This window comes from Pogoniulus pusillus, chromosome 29 (genome assembly GCF_015220805.1).
Source record: "Pogoniulus pusillus isolate bPogPus1 chromosome 29, bPogPus1.pri, whole genome shotgun sequence".
In the NCBI taxonomy this organism is placed as follows: domain Eukaryota; kingdom Metazoa; phylum Chordata; class Aves; order Piciformes; family Lybiidae; genus Pogoniulus; species Pogoniulus pusillus.
In genome coordinates, this window is record NC_087292.1 from 10,113,388 (window position 1) to 10,135,469 (window position 22,082).

Below are 22,082 nucleotides of genomic sequence, written 5' to 3' on the forward strand. Positions count from 1 at the left end.
CCTTGCCTTTGGTCATTTAGGATTGCTGCTGCTGAAAGCTTCGTGAAAGGGTTTTCTGCCTTCTGCAGCGATACCAGTGGATCAGCATATCATTATATGTAGGAGGATAGAGACAAGCATTAGGTTTGCCTTATGAATAATGAAGGAAAATTAACTTGAGAGATATGAAATAGTTATCCTTGATTCCAAATGGTATTTATTATGTAGAAATTTACTTAGGCAAGGAAGAGGGCTAGCACAGACACTGCTGCCAAATTGGAAAAAAAAAATCTTTTGTTATTCCAGAAGGATATATTCTCCTTGGGAGTATTTAATTAATCCAGAAATAGGACATTTCATTTGCAGAGACCATACCCAATGCTATCTCAGACCAATAAAGCTGCCAGTCAGCTTTCTGGCTGAGGACAAGGGCTACAGCCTCACTTTAAAGTTGGCAGTTCTGCTCATTTTGATACACCTTTCTTATCCCTGCAAAATACCTAATTTTGAAGAGATTTATCTCACCTAGCTTTTCATCTCTATATTCCATGGAGAAAAGCAGAAACTTTAGGATCTCACACCATCTGACATGTCTTTGACACTAAGGAGCTCTCAGACCTGCTCACCTCTACCCAGTGCCCTTAGAGGGAACCTGGAATAGCTAGCTCAGATGTAGCCATTGCTGTCGACATGTGTGTTGGGTCTGATAAATGATAAGATAGCTGTTTGAGTTTGATTAACGAGACATGAGTAACTTTCATCTGGAAGCACAAGATTTTGCACTCATGTAGGAGTGGCATAGATAAAAGAGCAGTAGTGTTTCTTCATCTCTTATTGAATCACAATGCTTTAATACTTTATGTCTTTCTGTGATTTCCCAATAGTTTTTTAGCATTAGTTAACCCTCTACCATTTTGACCACAGCAATGACTTTGAAGACCTTTGTAATTGCAAACAAGTCATCACAAATAAGAAGAGACATCTGTAATGAGTAAGTCAGCAGGCAGTCTTTGAGATATACACTGCCTTTTCCAAAGTAAATTACTCCGGGCTTTCACAATGCCTATACTTGTACCAATAGTGGCAACTACGGTGCTAAATGGATCTAAATGTCTTCTTGTTAGAACAACTGACTTCCCTGTCTGAGGCTCACAAAAGACTGAAGTAGAATTTAACTTAATTTCTGAGTCCCAGACTTGAATCTGAAGAGGATAAGCCTCCTTTCCTTAGGCACTTGAGTGGCTGACCCATGTAACATAGCTGTGGATGCTATCAGAATACTTTGGGATCATTTTCTGCCTCTGGAAGAGAAACCCAGTAAACAGTCCTATTAATGTAGAATTAAAAGCCAATCTCTTTTTGCAGCCAGAGCGATAATACATCTATTGCCTGAACTTGGACTGAACAATAAAGTATCAGTAAACAGAAGCCTGGCTTTGATCAAAGAAGTCCTGCCACATTCCTTCTCATCAACAAGCATGGTTTGTTTCAGAGACCATAAGTACATGTGCTTAGTGAGATTCTATCTTTTAAGAATTCATGGCCTGCTCCACCTGCAACAAGGCAGAAGTGCTCCAAGAGGACCTGCTGGGTGAGTCAGTGACTTGTCTCACACGGAGGGCATGGTTTGTATAGGCTCTGATGCCACTTCAAGGCATTTCCCCACACCTCCAGGAATCTCCTTCCCCAGTGTCACCTGTGGAAGGTGGAACACCACAAGATATATTCAGGCATTGGCTGAGATTGGTCCAGAGTTGCAGGTGAAAAAGGTTGAATGGATGCAACCACAAGACATTCTTTCCTCCCCAGCATTTCACTTCAGAGGCGCTATGGGCTGGGTTCCTCACACAGGTAGCAGGTGCAAGGTGATGGTCTGATGTCAGGCCCTTTACTGTGCATCTCAAATGTATATTCACGCTGTGGCCAGAGCTGCAGTGTAAACTTGTATGTCTGACCTAGTTTTAAATTAACTAGGGTTAGTGGGAACAGATGACCAATGGCATTAGCATGAGAAATGGGGAGGCTGCAAATGCTAGCCCCCTCACAATGTGCAAATTGCTCTGCATTGAGCTTCACAGTGCCAGAATTATGCTGCTTCCAGGACGTGAGCTGGCAATTGCAAAGCTGGCTCCGGAATTCCTCCACTTTATGGCTGTTACTGTAGAGTAGCCAGACCTCAAGACAAAACTACGGTAAAAATTGACCTTTTATACAGGAAATTATACCTTCCAGTAGACAGGCTGCCAGCATAGCTATTCTGAGCAGAAGTGCCCTATTAGACAAGTCTGAAACACTCAGCTCTCAGCCCCACAGCAGATGAGCTTCCTCATCCTTTCCTTGTGAGAAAAAAAAATCAAACTTGTGTTGGAGTCACAAGCATTTCATGCACTTGCAGCATTTACCACTAGTTTCAGAGCTTTACAGAAGCTAGTTTAGCAGTGGCTCGGGATCCTTCTGTCTGCTTTGGGAATCAGAAATAGTGACTGACCAGTCAGCGCTAAGCTGTAGGGCAGCTACGTAGCTCTGACTGTGCTGAACAGCATGGCAGCAATCCAGCAATCCAGAAAACTTTCAGAGGAAACAGCCTGGGACATACTTCAAGGACAATAAATTCACTAAAATAATCCACTTGCAAATTGAGAGCCAAAAGCAGAGCAGATGAGTAGTAGAGATTTCAAAAAAGCTGCAAAACCAGTTGCACAGTTAACACAGCTTTGTTTCCCAGGTAGGCTGAGGTTTGCCTACATACCAGCCAAAATCTGGATAAAACGCCTGCTCTGATTAAATCAGTGTTACATTTACTGCTTTAAACACAGCTCTGTTTACTTCCATGGTGACTAAGATGGGTGTGGAATAGCTTTATTTTTTTTATTTTAATTTTTTGGTAGGCTGAGATAATCTGAAGTCGTGGTTGCAACAGATACTAGTCTTTGATATACTCTGGCCCTGAGTCAGCTTCTGCATGCCCAGCATGTACCATGGTGACAAGCCTCTATGCAGGATAACTACAAGTCCCCCTGGATAAAATAAGGTTGAGATTTTCCCAGACTGACTAATTTTGTAGAATCTCATGTGGGTGCACAATTCTTGGCTGATACTAGGAATTTTTAGCTTGGATCCTCAAATAAACTGGAGTGGCTATGCAGTGATGTAACTCTGAAGAACAAAAAGTAAATGCACCCATTGTGTGTTGAACTGGTAATTAAAAACCTGAACATGACCCAAACTTCAATATTTTGGAAATAAAACAATAAATCAGAATTTGGGCTGTTGCACGCACCTTCTGTGAGCTGACTGACAAGTTTTAGCCTTTAGCAATGTGACTGCTCACAGCTGTATGTTCTAGCCCATACCTGTGAGCAGCCAGCCTGGGCTATTTATTGCAGTGTGCTGTAAAAAAAAAATCACATTTTAACTTTTTTTAACACATAAGTTCCTCTGACACCCACACTATGTAGCTGCCTGAAAATAAAAGAGCATTGATTAAAAATAGAAATCTTCCATACACATTTGTGAACCATGCCAAAACAGATCAATTACTACAGAAAGCCTCAAGGCCTCCTACAATTTTAAACACAGAAGTGTTAGTTCTAGACTTGGATTCTTTTCTTTCTTGGCCACTTCTCTGAACTCTTTTGAGGAACAGAGTCTGGCTGTTGCTAGTATACAAAGCCATCAGGACAGCTTCATGCCTACAACTACAGGATGACAGTAAGCCACCGTATCACCTTGGTGTTTTCCTTCCTCTCTCCAGCGTTCTGGGAATGAGGATTAGAGTCTTTGTGTTTAATTTTTCCGTCTCATGTGTTACATCCTTGAACTATTAGCTGTATCCTTTTGCATGCCAGTTTAGCTAGCCTACATAAGCTGCCAAAATAAAACAAATTCACTACTAAGAATACACCTCCTTCAAGCAAGCCCAGAACTTGGAAAGACGCCGAGCTGGGACATCAACGCTGCCGGGGCTAAGAGTTAACTCATCTGTGGGCACATCTGCCCAGGTCTCACATCACCCCGAGGAAGGTGCCTGTGAAGATGAAGGCTTCCTCGGTATGACTTACGAATGGTGCCGTGGCATTCCCCTCTTCAATCTCCACGGGTCACCTCGATGCGGCAAACACAGCCAGGTCGGAGCCCAAGGAGCTGTGGCGGCCCCGGGGCCGTTCCCGAGCGAGCCACAAGAGGGAGATGCAGAACGCGAGATGAGCCGGGGGGGAGCCCGGGGGGAAACCTGGGGCAGGGACCAGTGGAGGCTGCGGAGGCAATGGGCTGCGGGGTGGGTGTGCAAGGTCACATATCTCTGGAAACTGGCAGAGCTTCACCCCTGGACTCCCACAGACATTAATTTTCGAAGGCTTTTTAAAGACACCACCCCCCACCCCCTGTCAAGACTTAGAGGAAGGACATTGCTGAGCTCTGGAAATGCAGTGTCTTTGCTTACCAGTTTAAAAAACTTCCTCAGGTTTGCTTTAGGAGTTTTACTTTCTTCTCTTCTAGGTTTCACTTCTGTGGCTTCTGGGCTCTTACTCTCGTCTTTGTCAGGAGTCACAGCTTCTAAAGGCATGTCTGCTTTTTCACTGCTCACAATCTCTGCTTCTTCTGATGCATTCTGGAGTTATTGTGGGAAGATATTAACAAAGTGGAAAAGACATTCAGATTTAATCAATAAGATTTTGGGTTTTTTAAAGAGGTTGCCATCAAGGTGCTTCAGCAGTGCAGTTTGGAACATCACAAACAACTGTGGTGTGAAAGCATTCTCAGCCTCACTGTATCTAGCCAGGTTTCTTTAGGAATTTAATTTATCCCAACTCAAAGCAGCAGATGAGCTGGTGAAGTTTTAAGCACTTCTTTAAATTGAAGAAATAGCCTTTCTTGAACCACAGGACCAGTTCCAAATAACTCATCTTTGATTATGATTTGCAAAGAAAACTTAAACAAAAAGATTTACAGCAGTATATGCCATGAGTAGATGACACGCAGCTAAAACCAGTAAACCCAAGAATGATCATGCACAGCAATTTGCACACAAAATAAAGAATAGGATTAAGTAATTAAAAGACATTATGGACTTTATTAATGGTCAAAACTCTGCTTAGCACCCTTCTTAAAGAGTGAACTACAGAAGTGCAATGTTCCAGCCACGGGGGTTTTAGACTGGTCACACACACAGAGCACTAGCTCCTCCTCCCAGTTGCAAAGATATTACTTCACTTAATCCCATGGGTCACCGTCATTCTCTTTGATAGTGTTGACCTTCATCTGAGTTCAAGGAGAGCTGCTGGGTACTCAGCAACATTGCCTTTGTAGAAGGATTTTGGGTCCCACTGAGCTTTTGAGAATTACTAGAAAGTTCCTTCTACTATAACAGTACTTAAATCACAGGCATGTGGTTTGTAAATTCCTCTGAAATATGGATCCCCATAAGATTTATTGATTAATCTTCTGCATGTCTCATTCCACAGCCTTCTCAAAGCTGTCCTGGGAATGCTGGATGTGTTTAAGTGAGGCAGATCCGTGCAGAGTAGAATACGTGAGCAGGAGGCACAGTTCTGCTGCAGGAGGTGGAGACACAGCTGAACAAGCATTTGTTTAGCTGACTATTCAGCCTTCTATAAATGCCCTGGCAGGTAACATTCTCCTGCCCTCAAGAACTGCTAATAATTCCCACCCCACTGTAACTGCATAAAGAAGTGTTTTCTTTCTGCCACAAACAGAGGCTAATATGCTAATAACCAAGTAATTTGACATGGGACAAGCCCTTTGTCATTTTGCAGCCTACAGCAAAGAGGTAAAGAACGTTGGAAAACCAGGATAAGCCTCATCCTCAGCCTTCAGCACTAAATCAAACAGGAGCAGTTACCCCAGGTATTGGCACTTCAACACATTGTGCTGCTTAGAAATACAGCACAGTTCCAGCTGAAATGTGTGCCATGGTTACTGTAAGAAAGAACTGCTGCATATAAGTCTCCAAAGGACATTTCCCAGTTTTCACATGTACTTACAAGTCTTCACGTGTAATTGGTACTCATAGTTATTGTAACCAAACTAATCTGGGGCACATGAACATTAGAGGAATGCAAGAGATGATACTACATATTCACTCCAACCCCAGATCCTGACTGAGAGTGGCAAAAAATGGATACCTCCTGCAGCAGCAATTTGCAGTACTACCGCTCTCACACACTTTTCATTTTGGCTTCCAAACGGTGATTCTCATGTGGTATCTTTGGTTTAATAGCTCCTGATGGATTATTTTTCTATAGAAATCTAGCTAAACATTTTCTGAGTTGATATATCAAGTTCCTGCCTTCCAGCAGCACTTTATGGCAATGGGTTCTATAGATAAAGTATGATTTTTTAAAGAAAAGTAATTTATTTTTATTTGTATTAAATTATTTTATTTGATACTCCACTGCTTTTATTTTGAGCAATTACTGATCTTTCCTGGTCACTTTTTGTGTCACAGTAATCATTCTGTATGCTGCCATCATCTGCCTTTCTGCCAACACCTTTCTGAGCAAAAAAACCCAATAATCCTAATTATGTAGCTCTTCATTCAGAAACCATTCGGTATCCTTATGCAGTTTTCTCTCAGCATTACATCTTTTACTTCCATTATATTATTTCAGTTGAAGGGGAACCCACATGCAAGATGGGGACTCACCATGGTCTTGAGCAGTGTGAGAGATTTTGCTTTGTTCTTTACCCCCCTTTTGTGGAAGAAATGAATATTTTGGGGGTGGGATAGAGGAGGAATAATGATGAGGAAATAAATATTCCTTGCCCCCTGCTGTCTGAGATGACTGCAGCACAGCCTGCTTCTCCATGGAATTGCAGATTTAATTTATATTTATGAACATTTTGGAGATAATCAATCTATAATAATTTTAATCTATATTGCTGCCTGTTCACACATACATGTAATCAATTCACCATCTATTTGCTTGAAGGAAATGATTCATTGTGTGAGTTGAAACAGTGGCTCAATAAAGCAGCAACCTAGCTTCTAGGAGCTCATCATTCAAAGATTACAGTTTGGGATCATATTACTGTTACGTGGTTACAGCTGCAACCCAAATGAGTTTTGTCTCTCAATATATGTCTATGTAACAGTGTTAGTGTCACTACTGATAACAAATGCATCTTGGGGCAAAATGCCAAGTTCTGGAAAGCATTGTCTATTTCAATAAAGAAGAGAGCTAAGTGATAGCTATAGAGAAAGATTGATTTGTCTAAAGTAATCAGTGACTTTTGGTACATTACTTGATGGATTCCATAGAAAGCCTCAGGAATGTTTAGATCCTGCTTTAGAATAAAGTTAAAAAAAAAAGTTTATGAATTTAATTTAGATACAGAATGTACAAATGCAGCTACTCTGATTAGCTACTATTAGGCACATTGAAGTTGTTGCAGAGATTACAGGTTATCTTCTTTGAGATCTTAGGCTTCTTATTAAAAGAACTATGAGAAATTTCTTGTAACTATTACCAGGGATCTCTCTTGTATCTCCCTCTCTAAGACCAAATTGACTAATGCTGTAGATTTTCTTTTATGATGTTATATCTCAAAAATATCTCTGGAGGCCTAGTCCAGCTTCCTGCATAATGTTGCTGAGGAACTTGTCAAGTTGAGCATTTAATATTTCCAAGACTGGAGCTTCCACAACTTCTGTGCAATCAGATAAAAGCATTCAGACCTGCTGGGACAAAAAGGAAATTCTAGAGACACCACAAAGTCCTATTCTAAGACTGCTCAAGGTGGCAGATGCCTAGAGACTGGTGACACATGACATGGTATATTGCATACCACAGAGAGGCAGAGGATGCCTATGCCTAGTCTCTTGTTAGATGGGAAAAATCCTTCCAGCAAAGAAGGTTTCTGATACACTTTCAAGAATGAAGTTATCACCTTTTTTTTTTTTTTTAATCCCCCCCTCCCCTGTTTCTCCTAAGAAATTAGAAAGAAAAAAAATCATTTGTGCTTTCAGGAGAATCACCAAGGTGTTTCTGGCAGGAAAGTGTAATAGGAAGAGCCTGACAAAGATGAGGTCAATAAAATTTTAGTGGTGTTACACTAACCTAAACTGTTCTCTAGAGCAATGGGCTCAGTTTCTTTGCTTCGCCTGGGAGAAAAGCAAAAGTGGTGTCAAGTTTTGTGATTAGCTTTGGGAAGAAAGTGCCATTTGTATATAACGATTTGCAAACAGCCCAGCTCTAGCAGCTTCACGAGTCGTGGATGAACAAACATTTTCATTAAAGTTACCTCTTTATACCTATAAATTTCATCAACTGAGACTGCTGGATCCAAGGCTTCAAATTTTGCCTCCAGTTTCCTTAAACACAAATGGTAATAAATTCAGCCTAAGTCAGCAGCTATTGTTGCTGTGCACCACGGAGACAGAAGTGCTGCTGGGTTATTTTATTTAGGTTTTTTTTAAAGGCACTCTGCCAAGCTTAGAAAACATTTCAAGATACATTTGTTTGAAGAAAGATGAGTACCATCTATTTCGCTCCCTATTACAGAGCTACCTTTGTTTTCTTTTTGAGAATAATCTTTTAATTTGCCTTTGCTGGTTGTGTCTTCTAAGAGTGTTTTCTGAGGCTTTTTATTTCACTGTGTCTGGGAAGCATTCTCCTATCTTTTAAATGGCAGTATCCCTTTTTTTTTTTTTTGCAGTAATAAGCTTACTTAAAACAGTCATGCTGCAAAGTTTGTGCCTGCTTTGAGGCATCTTCTGGGTCTTACAAACCCTCCTGTTGTTTTGGAGAAGTATTCACTACACCATTTTCTTATCTAGGCTCCATAAAAAAATGTTGCCTCATGAAAGCCTAAGTTATTTTTTGACCTGGATAACTGATAGGTGTCTTCCTTTTTGTTGCTCTCTCTTAACTCGAGATCGAGATAAACATTATACCTTGCTTAGATTTTGTGCTGGAGTCTGAACTGGCACTCTCCACTGCATCTCATTAAACACAAAAAAGTTCTTCTGCTTTTCTTGGTTCATACCTTTTTTTATGAGCAGTTTTTCTTTTACCTTAACAATGTGTATGAGAGACGACCTCTTGCTCAAGAAATTTCCACTTAAAAGAGCAGTTATGTTTGAGATCTCTTCCTGCCACTCATAGACTCACAGGCAGGAAGCAGGAGGGTTAGAGAGACTTTAACTCACCTTCCTGCCCTCCTTTGCCAATATGAAGATGACAGAGGTTTCTGCAGTTAAGGTAGCTCACCTTTAACTATCAATGTGCTCTCAGACCTCCACCCTGAAGTCACCTGTGACCTGCAGCTGCTGCCTGAAAGTGTCACTCAGAGATCTTGGGCTATGACAGCTCAGACTATTAACCAGTTCATATTAACCACTGTCAGTTTATGGTTAAAGCACACTGAGCTGTGAAGCCCAGGAATATTGTTCTGACTCACAAATCCTAATGGTTTTATTCACTGAGTTGAAGAGGTGAGAGACCCTCCATGTTGTAAGGCTGTCAGCTATGCCAGTGACCAGGTTGTGAGATCATCCTCCAAAGCTCATTGCATATAGTCCTTGTCACTCTCTCAACCAGGGGGAAATCTCTTTCAAGTTCCTTCATCTGTTTACCCAGCGAAACTCACCCAAAATCCCCTTCTCCCTTGCTTGCCAGGTGGTATATTCCAGAATGGGAACAGGTAAGCTACTTTGGGAACTCGATAAGTCCTGAACAGTTTGAACATTTATCTTACACGCTCCACCTGAATAGTTATCTTGGCTTTCCTGTGGCAGAGTATGGTTGCAGACTCAAGCTATCAAAAGTGTTATTCTGCTTCACTTAATGGAAACCACAAACTAGTTAACTGTTACCAGTGCATAAAGTAAAAAGGGCACAAGTCTCTGTGTTTGTGTGGCAACAGACTTGCAAGAGCTTAAAATAACAAAATAAAAATCACCACTTTTAAATACTATTCAGAGCAGTCTGAATAATACTCCCTCAATTACTTTCTTCCATCATTTACTGGCATGCTTTGATCAGATATAAATGAAGCGTCATGTTCTTCTGCCCTGATCAGATATCTACAAGGTCTTGAAACCAGGTTTCCAACTCAAATATGTGAAATTACTAACTGTATTTTTTCTATTCATATTTCTTAGTATTTGAAAGCAAAGCAAAACAAAACAAAAAACCCCAAACAAGCAAGGATGACAAACGGTTGAGTAACAGTTAGGAAAATTCTTGTGCAGACAGTTCAGGAATCAGGACAAATACAGTCAAAGTGGTTTCCATCTAAGGAGCTGAAGAAGGATTTTTCTTTCTTTTACATATTTATTCGTCTGTAGTCAGAACATAACTGCAATGTGTTGACAGGCACTTCATTAGCTTTACTTTGAAGTGAAAGCTCATCAGAAGATAGATATTTAAAAGACTGCCTGGAAAGAGAGAAGCTGGATCTGAATCGTGGAGGTATTGAGGGTTGTCATTGCTAATTTTTAGATCAAAAGACAGACTACACACCACTCTAAATTGTACATCTATTTAGAATAGTTACCAGTACCAATTCTTTACCTTAGCAAAAAGGGCAGCACACTAAATATACCAAAAAGGAAAGATAGAATCACTGCAGAAAAAAGACCCCAGAAACTTCAAACTAAGCTGAGTTTCAGGCTAACCTGTACTCTAAGGACTTTTTTTTCTCCCCTTTTTTCTTTTAAACTTCAAGCTGACTGAGTCACTGGGGTCTTTCATCAAAGGAAATATAATCTCATTCTCTGTCAAGAAAATCCAGTAAAGCAACATCAGCCTTTTATATGTAAGGAATTAAACAGTCAAGCAGGCAGAGTTTTGGTTTTTTAAACTATTTGGATCAAATTCAGTTCTCTACTTCAGAAAGTTTACAAAATAGTTTGGTCTCAGCATGACTCCACACCCAAGAATTTCTAACTAAGCAGAAATGGGGTCATTTAACAAGGTTGGGATTTCACACACTATTGTAGTTCAGTGCATTTGCATAAATGATTTAACTAGCTCTTAATGTTTTCAGAAGCAACCAAAACCTGCATGGAGTTGTAGATAGTGTTCTACAACACTACCCATTCACTGACCTATGCAGATGATGAAAATTCAACTCAGCATTTTGAACAAACAGAAGTGAAAGACAGTTTTGGCTGAGGATTTGTTCCTCTGAGATGTGTACCAGGACTTCTCGTTCATGCTGCTATTCATGTTAAAGAAACACAGGGTAGGGAGCTAAATCTAGCATAGTCCTTAGCTGTAATACCAGCTATGGGGAGCTGACCCTCGCTGTGGGCAGAATCCACGTTACACAGAGCAGTAAAATAATTCTTACTACAGTCATTTGGGCTAATGTTTCAAGATAAAGTTTTGAAAGTAGATTTGAAATCTGACAGAATCAGATTTTTTTTAATTGACTCACCATCACCACCAATTTCACCTCCAGATGAATGTTTATCATTACTTCTCTGTGAGGAAATGTTCCCTTTTTAGGTGTTTTTTTTTATTTTTCAAACACAAAAGACCTTGTTACTTCATTATGAAATGACTGAACTTGAGACTAGATGTATTCCTCTCAGTTTTACACTGAAACTGCATGAAACCATCTGCCAGAAGGCTTCTTTTTTTTCCCCCTTGCTTCATCCTGATGTTCAGCATACATCCTACTTCCCATCTCTTTCTCAAGTAAGCCAGACTACTCAAAGGAGGAGGTTTCTGTAGCAGTAACTATATAAAACCCCTCCCTCTTCCTCTTCTACAACTTTCCTCATTCAAGTACCTGATTTGATCAGTTCCACAGAAAATTAAGTCCCAAGCAGCAAATGTTTCCAGCTTAGATTGTTTTCACATGTATATCTAAGCACCTTCTTTTTTAAAAATGTAGGTAACATACCCAAACTATATCTCCAGGATCACTGCTCAGCAGGGAAAATACAGCTAAAGAAGATGCAAGGTGAGCTGCTCACTCAGCATCTGTGTGTTTGGAAGCAACTCATTTCAGGGATTTGAATTTGAACGGCAGCCCAGGCAAGCAGTTATTCAACATACAGTGATTCAGTAAAATTTAATACAGCTCTTCTCTTAAATGAAACAAGAAAATAATAAACTTTCAGCTTATGAACCACTAAGGACCATGGAAACAGGAACCACATTTTCAAAGTTAGTCCTAGTTTTAGTTAAAATCATTATTTAACCTGAGGAAAAAATCTTGTCTTCCCATTCTGGTATAAAACTTCTGCTATTGAGGAAGAATAAGACTCATCAGATTCTAGATTTTCAGATATTTAGAACTAAAGCAAACAATTCTTGTAAAAATGAAATGGATTTTTTCAGCTATTATCTCTTTAAATGATGTTATTTGGTAAACAAAGCTTTAATCTTCATGGGGTTTTTAACAAAGGTGTTGAAATGACAAAGAATAAATGTGCTTCTTCCATGATGTCATTAAAAACATAAAAATACTACAGACAGGTTTAAAAGACTGTTTTATAAGATTCTTCTGCAGGATTCTAACTACCATTATTAGCTGTGTGCAGTTGTGACTGCCCAAAGCTCACATATATGTTGGTATGTGCAAATGGACGCACGTGGGCTCTGCTCTGCTTTGCAGCTTTGATTGCTGTACCATAACTGTGCTTAGCAATAATTCCAGTAGCTGTGTGAAGATGCAGCTGTGGGGTGGACCAGCTCTGAAATACAGACATACCTTTTTCCAAAAGAGCTTGGTCAGTGGCATAGGAGTGGATGATGCTCTCTCCTTCATTACCTCTTTGGGGGCTTCACAGCCTGCTGCATGATGCTGGGCTGCAGGCTCAGGAGGTTTTGTATTCTGCTTAGTTGTCTGCAGGTCTTGAGAGGAAGGGACATTTTTCTCTGATTTTACAGAGATAACAGGCTGCTGTTCAGTGCTCTGTAAAGAAACAGGAACATGCAGGCTATTGGAAACATGTGAAGGACAAGACATTTGCAGCACATTCAGGTATCACCTGGTACAAAAACGTAAGCTGCACAGTGAACCCTGACTGCACAGGATACACAAGACAACAAGGAGATGCATCCCTGTCCTTCTCAATGAAGTAGGGTCTTGAAAAGAGGGAACAGATTACTTAGTAACCCACCTTTCTTAACAGAGATGATTAACATAAATTAAAGCACTTTTAGACTGAAAATGACAGTGAGAATAATTATTCAATATTCATACAGATAACTTGGATCATCCTACTCACTTTGGTATTAGTTGTCTGTTGGGTCTCTTTCGCGGCCTGAAGGGAAACAAAACACAAAGACAAGTCTGTTTCTGGCAATGTCAGTGCTCACAGTTACACAGTTCAGGAATTGTCTGTGTCAAATTATTTTATTTTTAGTGAATGTTTGTGAAAGTCCTGGCTCCTGCAACCATGGAAACTGCTCGCTGGCGGAGGCAAGGCTGCCTGGAGGGATTGCCAGCTCCCATCCCTCTACCTGCAGCAGTACTGCAGCCCTGTGTGGAATTGCTTTGTGCTCACACTGCTGTGCTTGCAGTCCTCGACCTGTTCTTTAAAAATGTGTATTTCCATATACACTCCCAATTTCTCCAGAAAAGACATTACACAGGACTTTAAGACAGCAGAAAAGACTTTTTCCTGAGCTGAGCCTGTGTGCACATGTATAAGCCAGAGCTGATCCTTTTCCACTAGGGGATTTGCATACCAGCCTGGGACGTGCTAACATCACCTTCAAGGTGAGAAGCTTTGCTTTCTGGGACACAAAACAGAGGCCAATGACTGCCTGGAAACGAAGGGCACAGGACAGCAGTGGCTTTGTAACTCAGAAGCAGGAGTCACAGCTCAACAAAGAGAATCTCTGCAGGTGCTGGAGGCTGGTTTAAGTCCATCCACTAACACTTTTGTGCATTAGGTGGGATTTACTCTTTTGCAAGTGGAAATATTTAGTGATGTGTCTCCTGGTTTCATCAAAATACACACAACCAGGAGGGATTCAGTTTGTTAAACTCCTTCCTAGGCAATGGTACATAGCACTATCTATTCACACTAGCATCCAGCACAACTTATGCTGAAAAGGAGTATCTGAGCTGGAAAACAGAGGAGCAGCAAGCCACAAACTCAAGTAAATGTGAGCCCAATGCCCTTGGATTTAGGCAGCTGGCCATATATTTTGCAGATGTATTGAAAGAATAGGCGAGAATTATTTTGCAGGAGCCAAGAACTTTTTGTAGTTAACTCTAATGAACCATATCCAGAGCCAGTGATAAGTAGCATAATGCTATGAGATGACTTCAGTACTAATGTTGAAAATAAGTGATTAACACTTCTCTTCCAAGTAAAAATTCCATAGATCAGTAGAGTTACATTGGAAAAGTGGCATGCAATGCAAATCAAGTCCTAGGAGGGACTCAAATGTCAAATGCCATCCAAACTCAGAGTTTGAGGTCAAATGGCCAAGTCACACTGCATAACCTTACGCTATGGATTTATATTAGTGTGCACACTGCTGTTTGAAAACAGCATTCACAGGTTGGTTTAAAGTTAGTATTCATGTAAATGCAGGAAACTGAAAAACAATGTTTCTGTTCACCTAATTTTCTGTTCAGTAAGACACAAAGTGCTTTTTGGAAGACTTGCAAAGAGAAAACGTTTAGGGGAAAGAGTAAAATCCTTAAAATAAGAATTCATATACTAAAGTGATAATTTCAAATAGTGGATTTCATTACCTATTAATCTAGTTGGCACACCGTGGTAAGGCATTTCCAATGAGAGGACATAAAAACAGTTATTTGCTTGCAGGAGGCAATAACTTCAGGGCCTGCCTGTCACATAAGCACTCTGATTTGAATCTCCACTTTCAATCAGCCTTGCAAGGCAACTGTTGGCACCGTTTGAATTTGTCTCCTTTACTCTTGATATGTCATAAATGATACCTCACTTATTGCCTCTGTATTTTGTATGTGGAAAGAAAGCTATGAAAATAAGCTTTGAAACAAGAAAAGAATATTTTAAAAGTAAGAACATTTTATAAGACTAATTTTATTGGTGTAAAAATTGAGTGCTGTTGCATTCCTTCAAGATAACTGCTTTCATTCCAGACCACAATTCATTAAAATGCTATCAAATTACCTAGTGAAAACTAATCAGCTTTTCCAACAACTCACTGCAAAAGAGGCTTAGCACCTTCAGAATGCTAGCCAGGTATAGAATCAGTCAGGGTTGGAAGGGACCAAAAGGATCATCTAGTTCCAGCTCCCTGCCATGGCCAGAGCCCCATCCAGCCTGGCCTTAAACACCTCCAGGGATGTGGCTTCAACCACCTCCCCAGGCAATCCATTCCAGGATCTCACCACACTCATGGTGAAGAACTTCCTCCTCACATCCAGCCTGAACCTACCCATCTCCACCTTTGCTCCATTCCCCCTGGTCCTGTCACTCCCTGATAATCCTGAAGAGTCCTTTCCCAGCTTTTCTGTAGGCCTACCAGGAAGCCTCAATTAATTATGAGCAGAATATTCATATTTTAATGGTATGAAATATTAAAAGGACTAGATACTAATTTAGAATATTCAAGATGAGATCTTAACTTTAAGTTGTTGGTAAGATCTGTGGTCTTAAAACCATTGAAGGAATAACAATATTCTCAGTAATATGCAGATGACATTATTATCTTAAAAAAATGAGATCTTAATTTTGGTTGTTGGTAAGAACTATGGTCTTAAAACCATTGAAGGAACAACAATATTCTCAGTAATATGCAGATGACATTATTATCTTAAAAAAATGAGGCAGCAGAGAGAATATTTTTGGTTTGAAAATGTCTTCAAGAACTGTCTTTGCTTTGTGTCCCTGCTTATAAAGCCCCCTACTCACCAGACTTTCTATGTGGGTGTTTTGGGTGAGCATTAAATATTAATTGCTTTCCTCCCCCGGTGGAAGGGTCTCTGCTTCTTCATTCTTTTGAGCTAAAACACTACAATTCTCTGCTTCCCTGCCATAGAACATTATGACAGATTATCTACAGAGTGCAGAAATGCCCAAATATGGACCTTGAGACAAATCTGCAGTGATATTTTTTCCCCAAAGACAAAAAGCTAATGTCCTCTGAAACAACCATTTACACACACACACAAAAAAATGCATCATGAGCAACTTTAAAGTATTCTTGAAAACCAGAATTTTTCCTCTGAACTAAACTTAGAATTTAACCAACAATTACTTTTCAGTTCTCAGTGAACAGTAACTACTTCTGAAGGAAAATCTATGGTTTAACCTTCTCTGTGCCATAGCAGATCTCCTAGTTCACCAAATCACCAATTTTCATCCCATGACAGTGCCTGCTAAGGCAATGTGGATCCTAAAGCCTTGGCTGTAGTTGGACTGACTTCTTAAACCTGTCCTACAACTGCAGGTGCTGTTCCCATCTGCACGAGCCATTGTTTATCAGTACCTTTTATTTAAGTGGGTAGGGAAGTTTAGTGAGCATTAGTAACTGGGGAGCATGTAGCAGGGAAGGTTAGATGATTGGTTTCAGAATCCTGAATTCACAGATGGTACAACAAGAGAAACATTGCACATGAGAGTTGTTTCCATAACTCATGGCACAGAAATGCCCACGCCAGTGGTGTTCAGAGCACTGCCCGGCTGGCCTGATGCTGATTTCAGTTACCAATTCAATAACTTTTCTCTGTGACAGGAGCCATCTGTTACTGCTCAGGGTTCTGCTCTTGATAGGGCTTCATACAGACCTTATGTCTAAAGAGTTTACTAAATGTACTGTGTCCTAGCTTGGGGCTGTCTGCCTTCTTTTTCTTGCCTCCTTTAGTTTGGGAATCTGCTGCTGTCTTCGGAGCAGGTTGCCCACCGTGGCCTTTTTCCACCTTCGATCCCTTTTGTACAACAGCATTGGAAGTTGACAAATATTGTCAATTGACATATTGACAAATTCTTAGTTCATGAAAGACAGTCAAACACTCATATATGTAACACTAAAAATACAAACATTTTCTTTCTGCTCAGGACAACAAATTATGGGATTTTGGGGTTTTTTGTTGTTGCTGGTTTTGTTTGGGTTTTTTTTCTTCTCTTGAGTGATTACTCAGGGTTTTTTTCATCTCTCTTTCGTGTGAGTACTAAAATAAATATAAAAGCTCAGACAATCCATTTGACTCAAAATTAAACCAATTTAACCCTCATTACCTGAGACCCAAGTCCCACAATGACTTCTGCATTTAAAATTCATAAGTAACCAACTGAATCTGGGATTTAAAAGGCTGAAATAGGTGAATATATAAACCTTTGAAAATATCTTCCTTCTTTTTATTGCAGCATTAGAGACTTTAAAGTGATTTGCATAATGCATTATTTATGAAAAAGGAGTATGAATATTCATGACATGCTACATAAAATATGTCAAGATTGCACTAACATTCATGGAATTAGTTAGAAATGAAAGTATCAGAAACAGTGATGATCAACTGACACTATAAGTGCTGAATGAGTGCTGCTTCCTATTCATTCCAATCCAGGTACCTTCAGGGGACACTTGTTTTGGTAATCACTGCATAGCAGTGGTAGAGAATATATCTCTAAAAAACCAAACAGACAGCACATTGAAAAATCCACTACAAAGGGCTATAAAATAAAGAAGTAGTGACAGATGTCTATAGTGGGGGTGGGGAAGCAATATCAGGTTATTTTTAAGAGGCCGTAGCAGATCCTGCAGCTCAATGAAGACTCAGTTACTCAGTACTGGGTAGAGGTGAACCTGTTCAGATAAATGGCTTTCAACAAATCTTGGAAAAAAATGAGCAACATTTGCTAAAATGTTCCATTTAATTTTTCACAGCATTGGAAAAAGCTATTTTAATTCATAATCTAAGTGCTTCCCCAACACTTCACTCTTCAAGTTGCTGTTTTTGTCATTTCCCACCTCCCCCCACCCCTTCCTCCTCTCCAGTCTTCAACCCAACCCTCTGGATTTATCAGTGCAGGAAAAAGCTTGTTTTCATGTTATGAACAGTAGGGGGTTTTCTCCTTTCCCCACAATTTTAACCTTTTCCAGTAAAGTAAAAAGAAGGGGAGATACAAACCCAGACATATTCAAGGTTGCATTACTGAGCTTCAACAACACAAGAGTCTTTGTGGTAACTGTACTGTCCATAACATGAGTAATCACAAATACTATAGGGCAGCATTCTTCACTGTTCAGTGTCTCCTCATTAAGTTTTAAAGCAGAAAGATGCCTTTTATTGCCTTGTACAAAGGAAGATGAAGTATTTCTTACCTCCTGTTAGCTACTATCCTGAACTTAATTCTGGCCTCCCTTAGGCAATTTATTTCCTGATTTAATTAAGAATCAGGCTAATATGCAGTAAAGAAATACAAATGGTTTAGTGGGTCTGGTGGTTGGACTTGGTGATCTTAGAGGTCTTTTCTAACTGTAATGATTCTATATTTCAGTGACAAATGACTCATGCATTCAGCCTCTGGTAAATTAGCTTGCCCCTCTACAAGCTTCATTCTGTTTTCTTTTACATTTGAACATGGTAAAAATGAAAGTTTTTTTACTGCATGGATGCTTTAAAGCAAGTTGACAAAAACCTCCAGAACTATGGAAGTGCATTGAGACACAAACTGCAAAGAAACAACCAGCCCACATACAGTGCTTACAATGTGAAGGACCAAGTACTGTGACTGATCACAACTAGGACGGCAGGAGGAAAGTTCCAGAGTACAGAGTATAACATCTATGTGCACGTAAAGCTGAGACATTGGTCTTTAGGTTGCTTCATTCCAGGCATCTGCGTTATTCCTACGAAGTGCTTTGTACTATGAAGAGCCTGTGGTTAGCAAAGTCAAAACTGGCCCTTGTTCCTTTCACTACTCTGTACTATTTTCAGTATTTCCAAACACACAACGGTACAGGAGCAAGTTAAGATCTGCTACAGAATGGTCAGATAGGTGTTTGGAGCAGATTTGATCCAAATGCCATGTTGGTTAGTGTAAACTTGGAAAGGATCAATTAATCCAAGGAAACATGACTCAACTCATACTAAACTCCTGTATTTACACGGATGAAATGACAGTCATGAAGGGTGCGCCCAGGCTGTTCAAAGTGTACATGTCTTTAGCCAGCTGATTACAGCCAGGGGCACTGCTGATGACAACATGTTGCTACAAAACCTACCGAGTACAGCTTTGCAGGTGCTGCACAGCTCTGTGTGTCAGCAGCAGGGAGCATACTGCCGTGCTTTGCAAAGCTGAAGTCAGCTGTGGCTATTTCTCAGATTTACTGAAGGCTTTGTCTGTCCTCCCAGCCATAGGAGAGCACTACTGAAAGACACTGGGACTGTCCCAGTCCTGATGTGATAACCAGAGGTTCTCCCTGCAAAACCAGTATATGAGCAGCCAAAATGAAAGCATGACCAGGACTCAAAGGCACAGTGGTCCCCCCACGCCAGTCAAGCCACTGGAAAGCGCCACAACACTCAGGAAGGGCCCCTCAGACTGCACAAGAGGAAAAGCCTCACTTAAGAACACATCATTACCCTCAAGAAAAAGTAATTTCTCAGGGCGAAAACTTCCATTATTTCATTTTACATGGCAGATGAAAAACCTGCAGGTTTTCTATACAATGGTTGATAAGTGAACCCTTTAAACACTTTAACACAGTGAAAATGTCATTCCTTGTATCAGAAAGATAGTGAAGATAAAGGAATTCCTTGTAAAAAACAACTCCCATTAACTTCCACATAACAAGTTTGCATATCCTGCTAGTCACCTGGATTTGTTTACCCTCACAGGTGTGATAGCCAGCCAAACCCAAACAGCATATTTGTTTCCAAATTACACTACCCCTGCACCAACCGTCACCTGTCACAGGAGCACATGAGTGAGCTTGATAAAGCCAGGTATGCAAACGGGGCTAACAGCTGGGTTTTCAGAAGTTGTGAAAGAGCTACAGGTCTCACAAGCAGTGCCATTTGATAGCTACCTTTTCTGGATATCTTGGAAGACCTTGGCCCAGGGTGATGATGTCTAGAATGATTGAGCTATAATCAGGGAGTGATGTGTACACTCCACATACTCACCAAGCTTTCTTGGGAACACTGACTTCACCATTTTAATATTAGGCTATATAAAGAAAACTAAGTGGGCCAAACCAACCAACCAAACAAAAAGCCTAGAAAACAAAAGTGTGGATGCCTACAGTGATTTTAGCTACTTAGTAGTTCCACAGAAAAATAACAATGCATGTTGTAGGATTTTTATCTTTCTGTTAATTACATTTTATTGAAGGAATTGCAAGAAAAACCTTAGTTATTATAGGCATAACAATGTGCAAGGACATCTAGTGTGGAGGTTGTGTCAGTGATGTGCTTGCAAGCTGATTAAACATCAGAAGACAGAAGGCAGTTTAATACAAATTGCCTCACTTCTGCTTCTGTTGAAGCTACTGTAAGTTCTGGCACTAACAGGGCAAGAAAGAAATGGAAAAAAGTCTTTAAAGACATTTTTCCATTTCAGAAGATTGTTTTCTACTGATTTTTTTTTTTTTTTGGTGGTTTATATTTTTCCACATTTTGGTGGGGTGGGGTTGTTTTATTTTCTAATTGCATTGGATCAATCTGGTATTTTCAATATTTCTAATAGCAAATGAAAACTATAATGATGAAGTTTATCTGAATTCTCATGTAAAATAGTATCACTGCTCATGCCCTCCCTAAAAGAAAAGTTTCCTTTTACCAGTGGAATCCAAGAATAGATGGTCAGCAATATAAAAACAAGAGTTCATATTCTGCCTGGCACATGCAGCAGCATTTCTCAGACTGATTCTGTACCTGTCTGACCAATAGAGATTTTGCTTCCCAGCAGGAACACCACACACTCTGGTAGTTAGCCTGATGCACTGTACTAGAACAGTTTGAGTGCTCAGTTTACTCTGCTTAAAATGAGATGAGGAATCTCTGTATGTAAAGGGGAAGAACTCTACATGGTCAGGTAAGAATACCTCTTTCTGCAAGTCTGAGTCCTACTCAGAGCATCTCCATCACGTTGGGATCTCCTTCTGCTTTTTATTGATTTCCAATATTGAAAACCAATCCTCTTCCACCCTCCTGCACCCCAGGAGTGACCTGACAGTGGCTTTTGATGCACTGCAGGGCAGGACATGGGACCAGGCTTCTGCTCACATGCCTGTCCACCTAGCCACAGAGCTGCAGCAGGCAGGGGGACCTCACTTGTGCTCCCCACCAGGATGTGGCAGCTTCACCAGGTGCTGGGAGATAAGGACAACACACAAATGCACAACTGGTAAAGAAAATAGCAGCAGCTCTGTGAATAATGGAGTTAAGAGTCAGGTCATCATCAGCCTTGCAGAAAATGCTACATTTCAGACCTGATTTTAACATATGATATGAAGAACTGCACTATTAATCCTCATCTTGCTTTCATATTTATTCAAAGGAAAAATCATTTTGATTACTTCAAATGATAACATCAGCTGGGGAAAGAAGCAATACAATGAAGAGGAAACACACAAGTCAAAACCACCTAATGACTAGCAACAAAATGAGGAATCTACCTACCTTGTCTTCAGAATCACTTTTGGCTTCAGCTTTGCTTGGGGAAACCTTAAATGTATTTAAGAAAAACAAAGTCACACCCAACTCAGTCTTTCAAAAGATAAGAAAGATCATATGTTTGAACCCAGTGGTTTTTTTTCTAGCACAGAGGCGAGGGTACAAATATTGCTTCCTCCCCCTCCCCACCTTCCTCCATGTGGGAATATTTATAAAATGAATGTTTCCTCAGCATTTCTTAAAGTCAATGGCTAAAATGAAAATTATCTAGACCAAAGATATGTTATTCAAGCTTATACATCAATTAATCCATAAAAATGAACTTTTGGAGATATTACAAAATAAAGCTTCAGCTTTAAGACAGCTGAGCGCCTCCAGGTCTACACTATCTATGCACAGGAGGAAGCTTCCAGAGTAGGTCATCATCATTTGATCATAACTGCACTGTACCTACACGTCTTGGTTGGGGTGTTGAGCAACCTGTTCTAGTGGGAGGTGTCTCTGCCCATAGTAGGGCATTGGGACTATATGATCTTTAAGATCCCTCCCAACCC

General features: G+C 40.2%; 1 protein-coding gene across 4 annotated transcripts in view; it reads right to left on the reverse strand.

Annotated features, from left to right (window-relative positions):
* BCAS1 (brain enriched myelin associated protein 1) overlaps positions 1-22,082 on the reverse strand; it is a 56,708-nt gene that overhangs the window by 19,289 nt on the left and 15,337 nt on the right. For 3 of the 4 annotated variants that reach the window (XM_064168044.1, XM_064168041.1, XM_064168042.1), the window contains exons 5-9: positions 21,535-21,579; positions 16,693-16,833; positions 13,187-13,222; positions 12,667-12,870; positions 4,421-4,588 (exon numbers count right to left, since the gene is read on the reverse strand). In XM_064168044.1, the coding sequence (XP_064024114.1) occupies positions 4,421-4,588; positions 12,667-12,870; positions 13,187-13,222; positions 16,693-16,833; positions 21,535-21,579 (594 nt within the window). The remainder of the gene's footprint in view (positions 1-4,420; positions 4,589-12,666; positions 12,871-13,186; positions 13,223-16,692; positions 16,834-21,534; positions 21,580-22,082) is intronic. The other variant, XM_064168043.1, reaches the window with a different exon arrangement.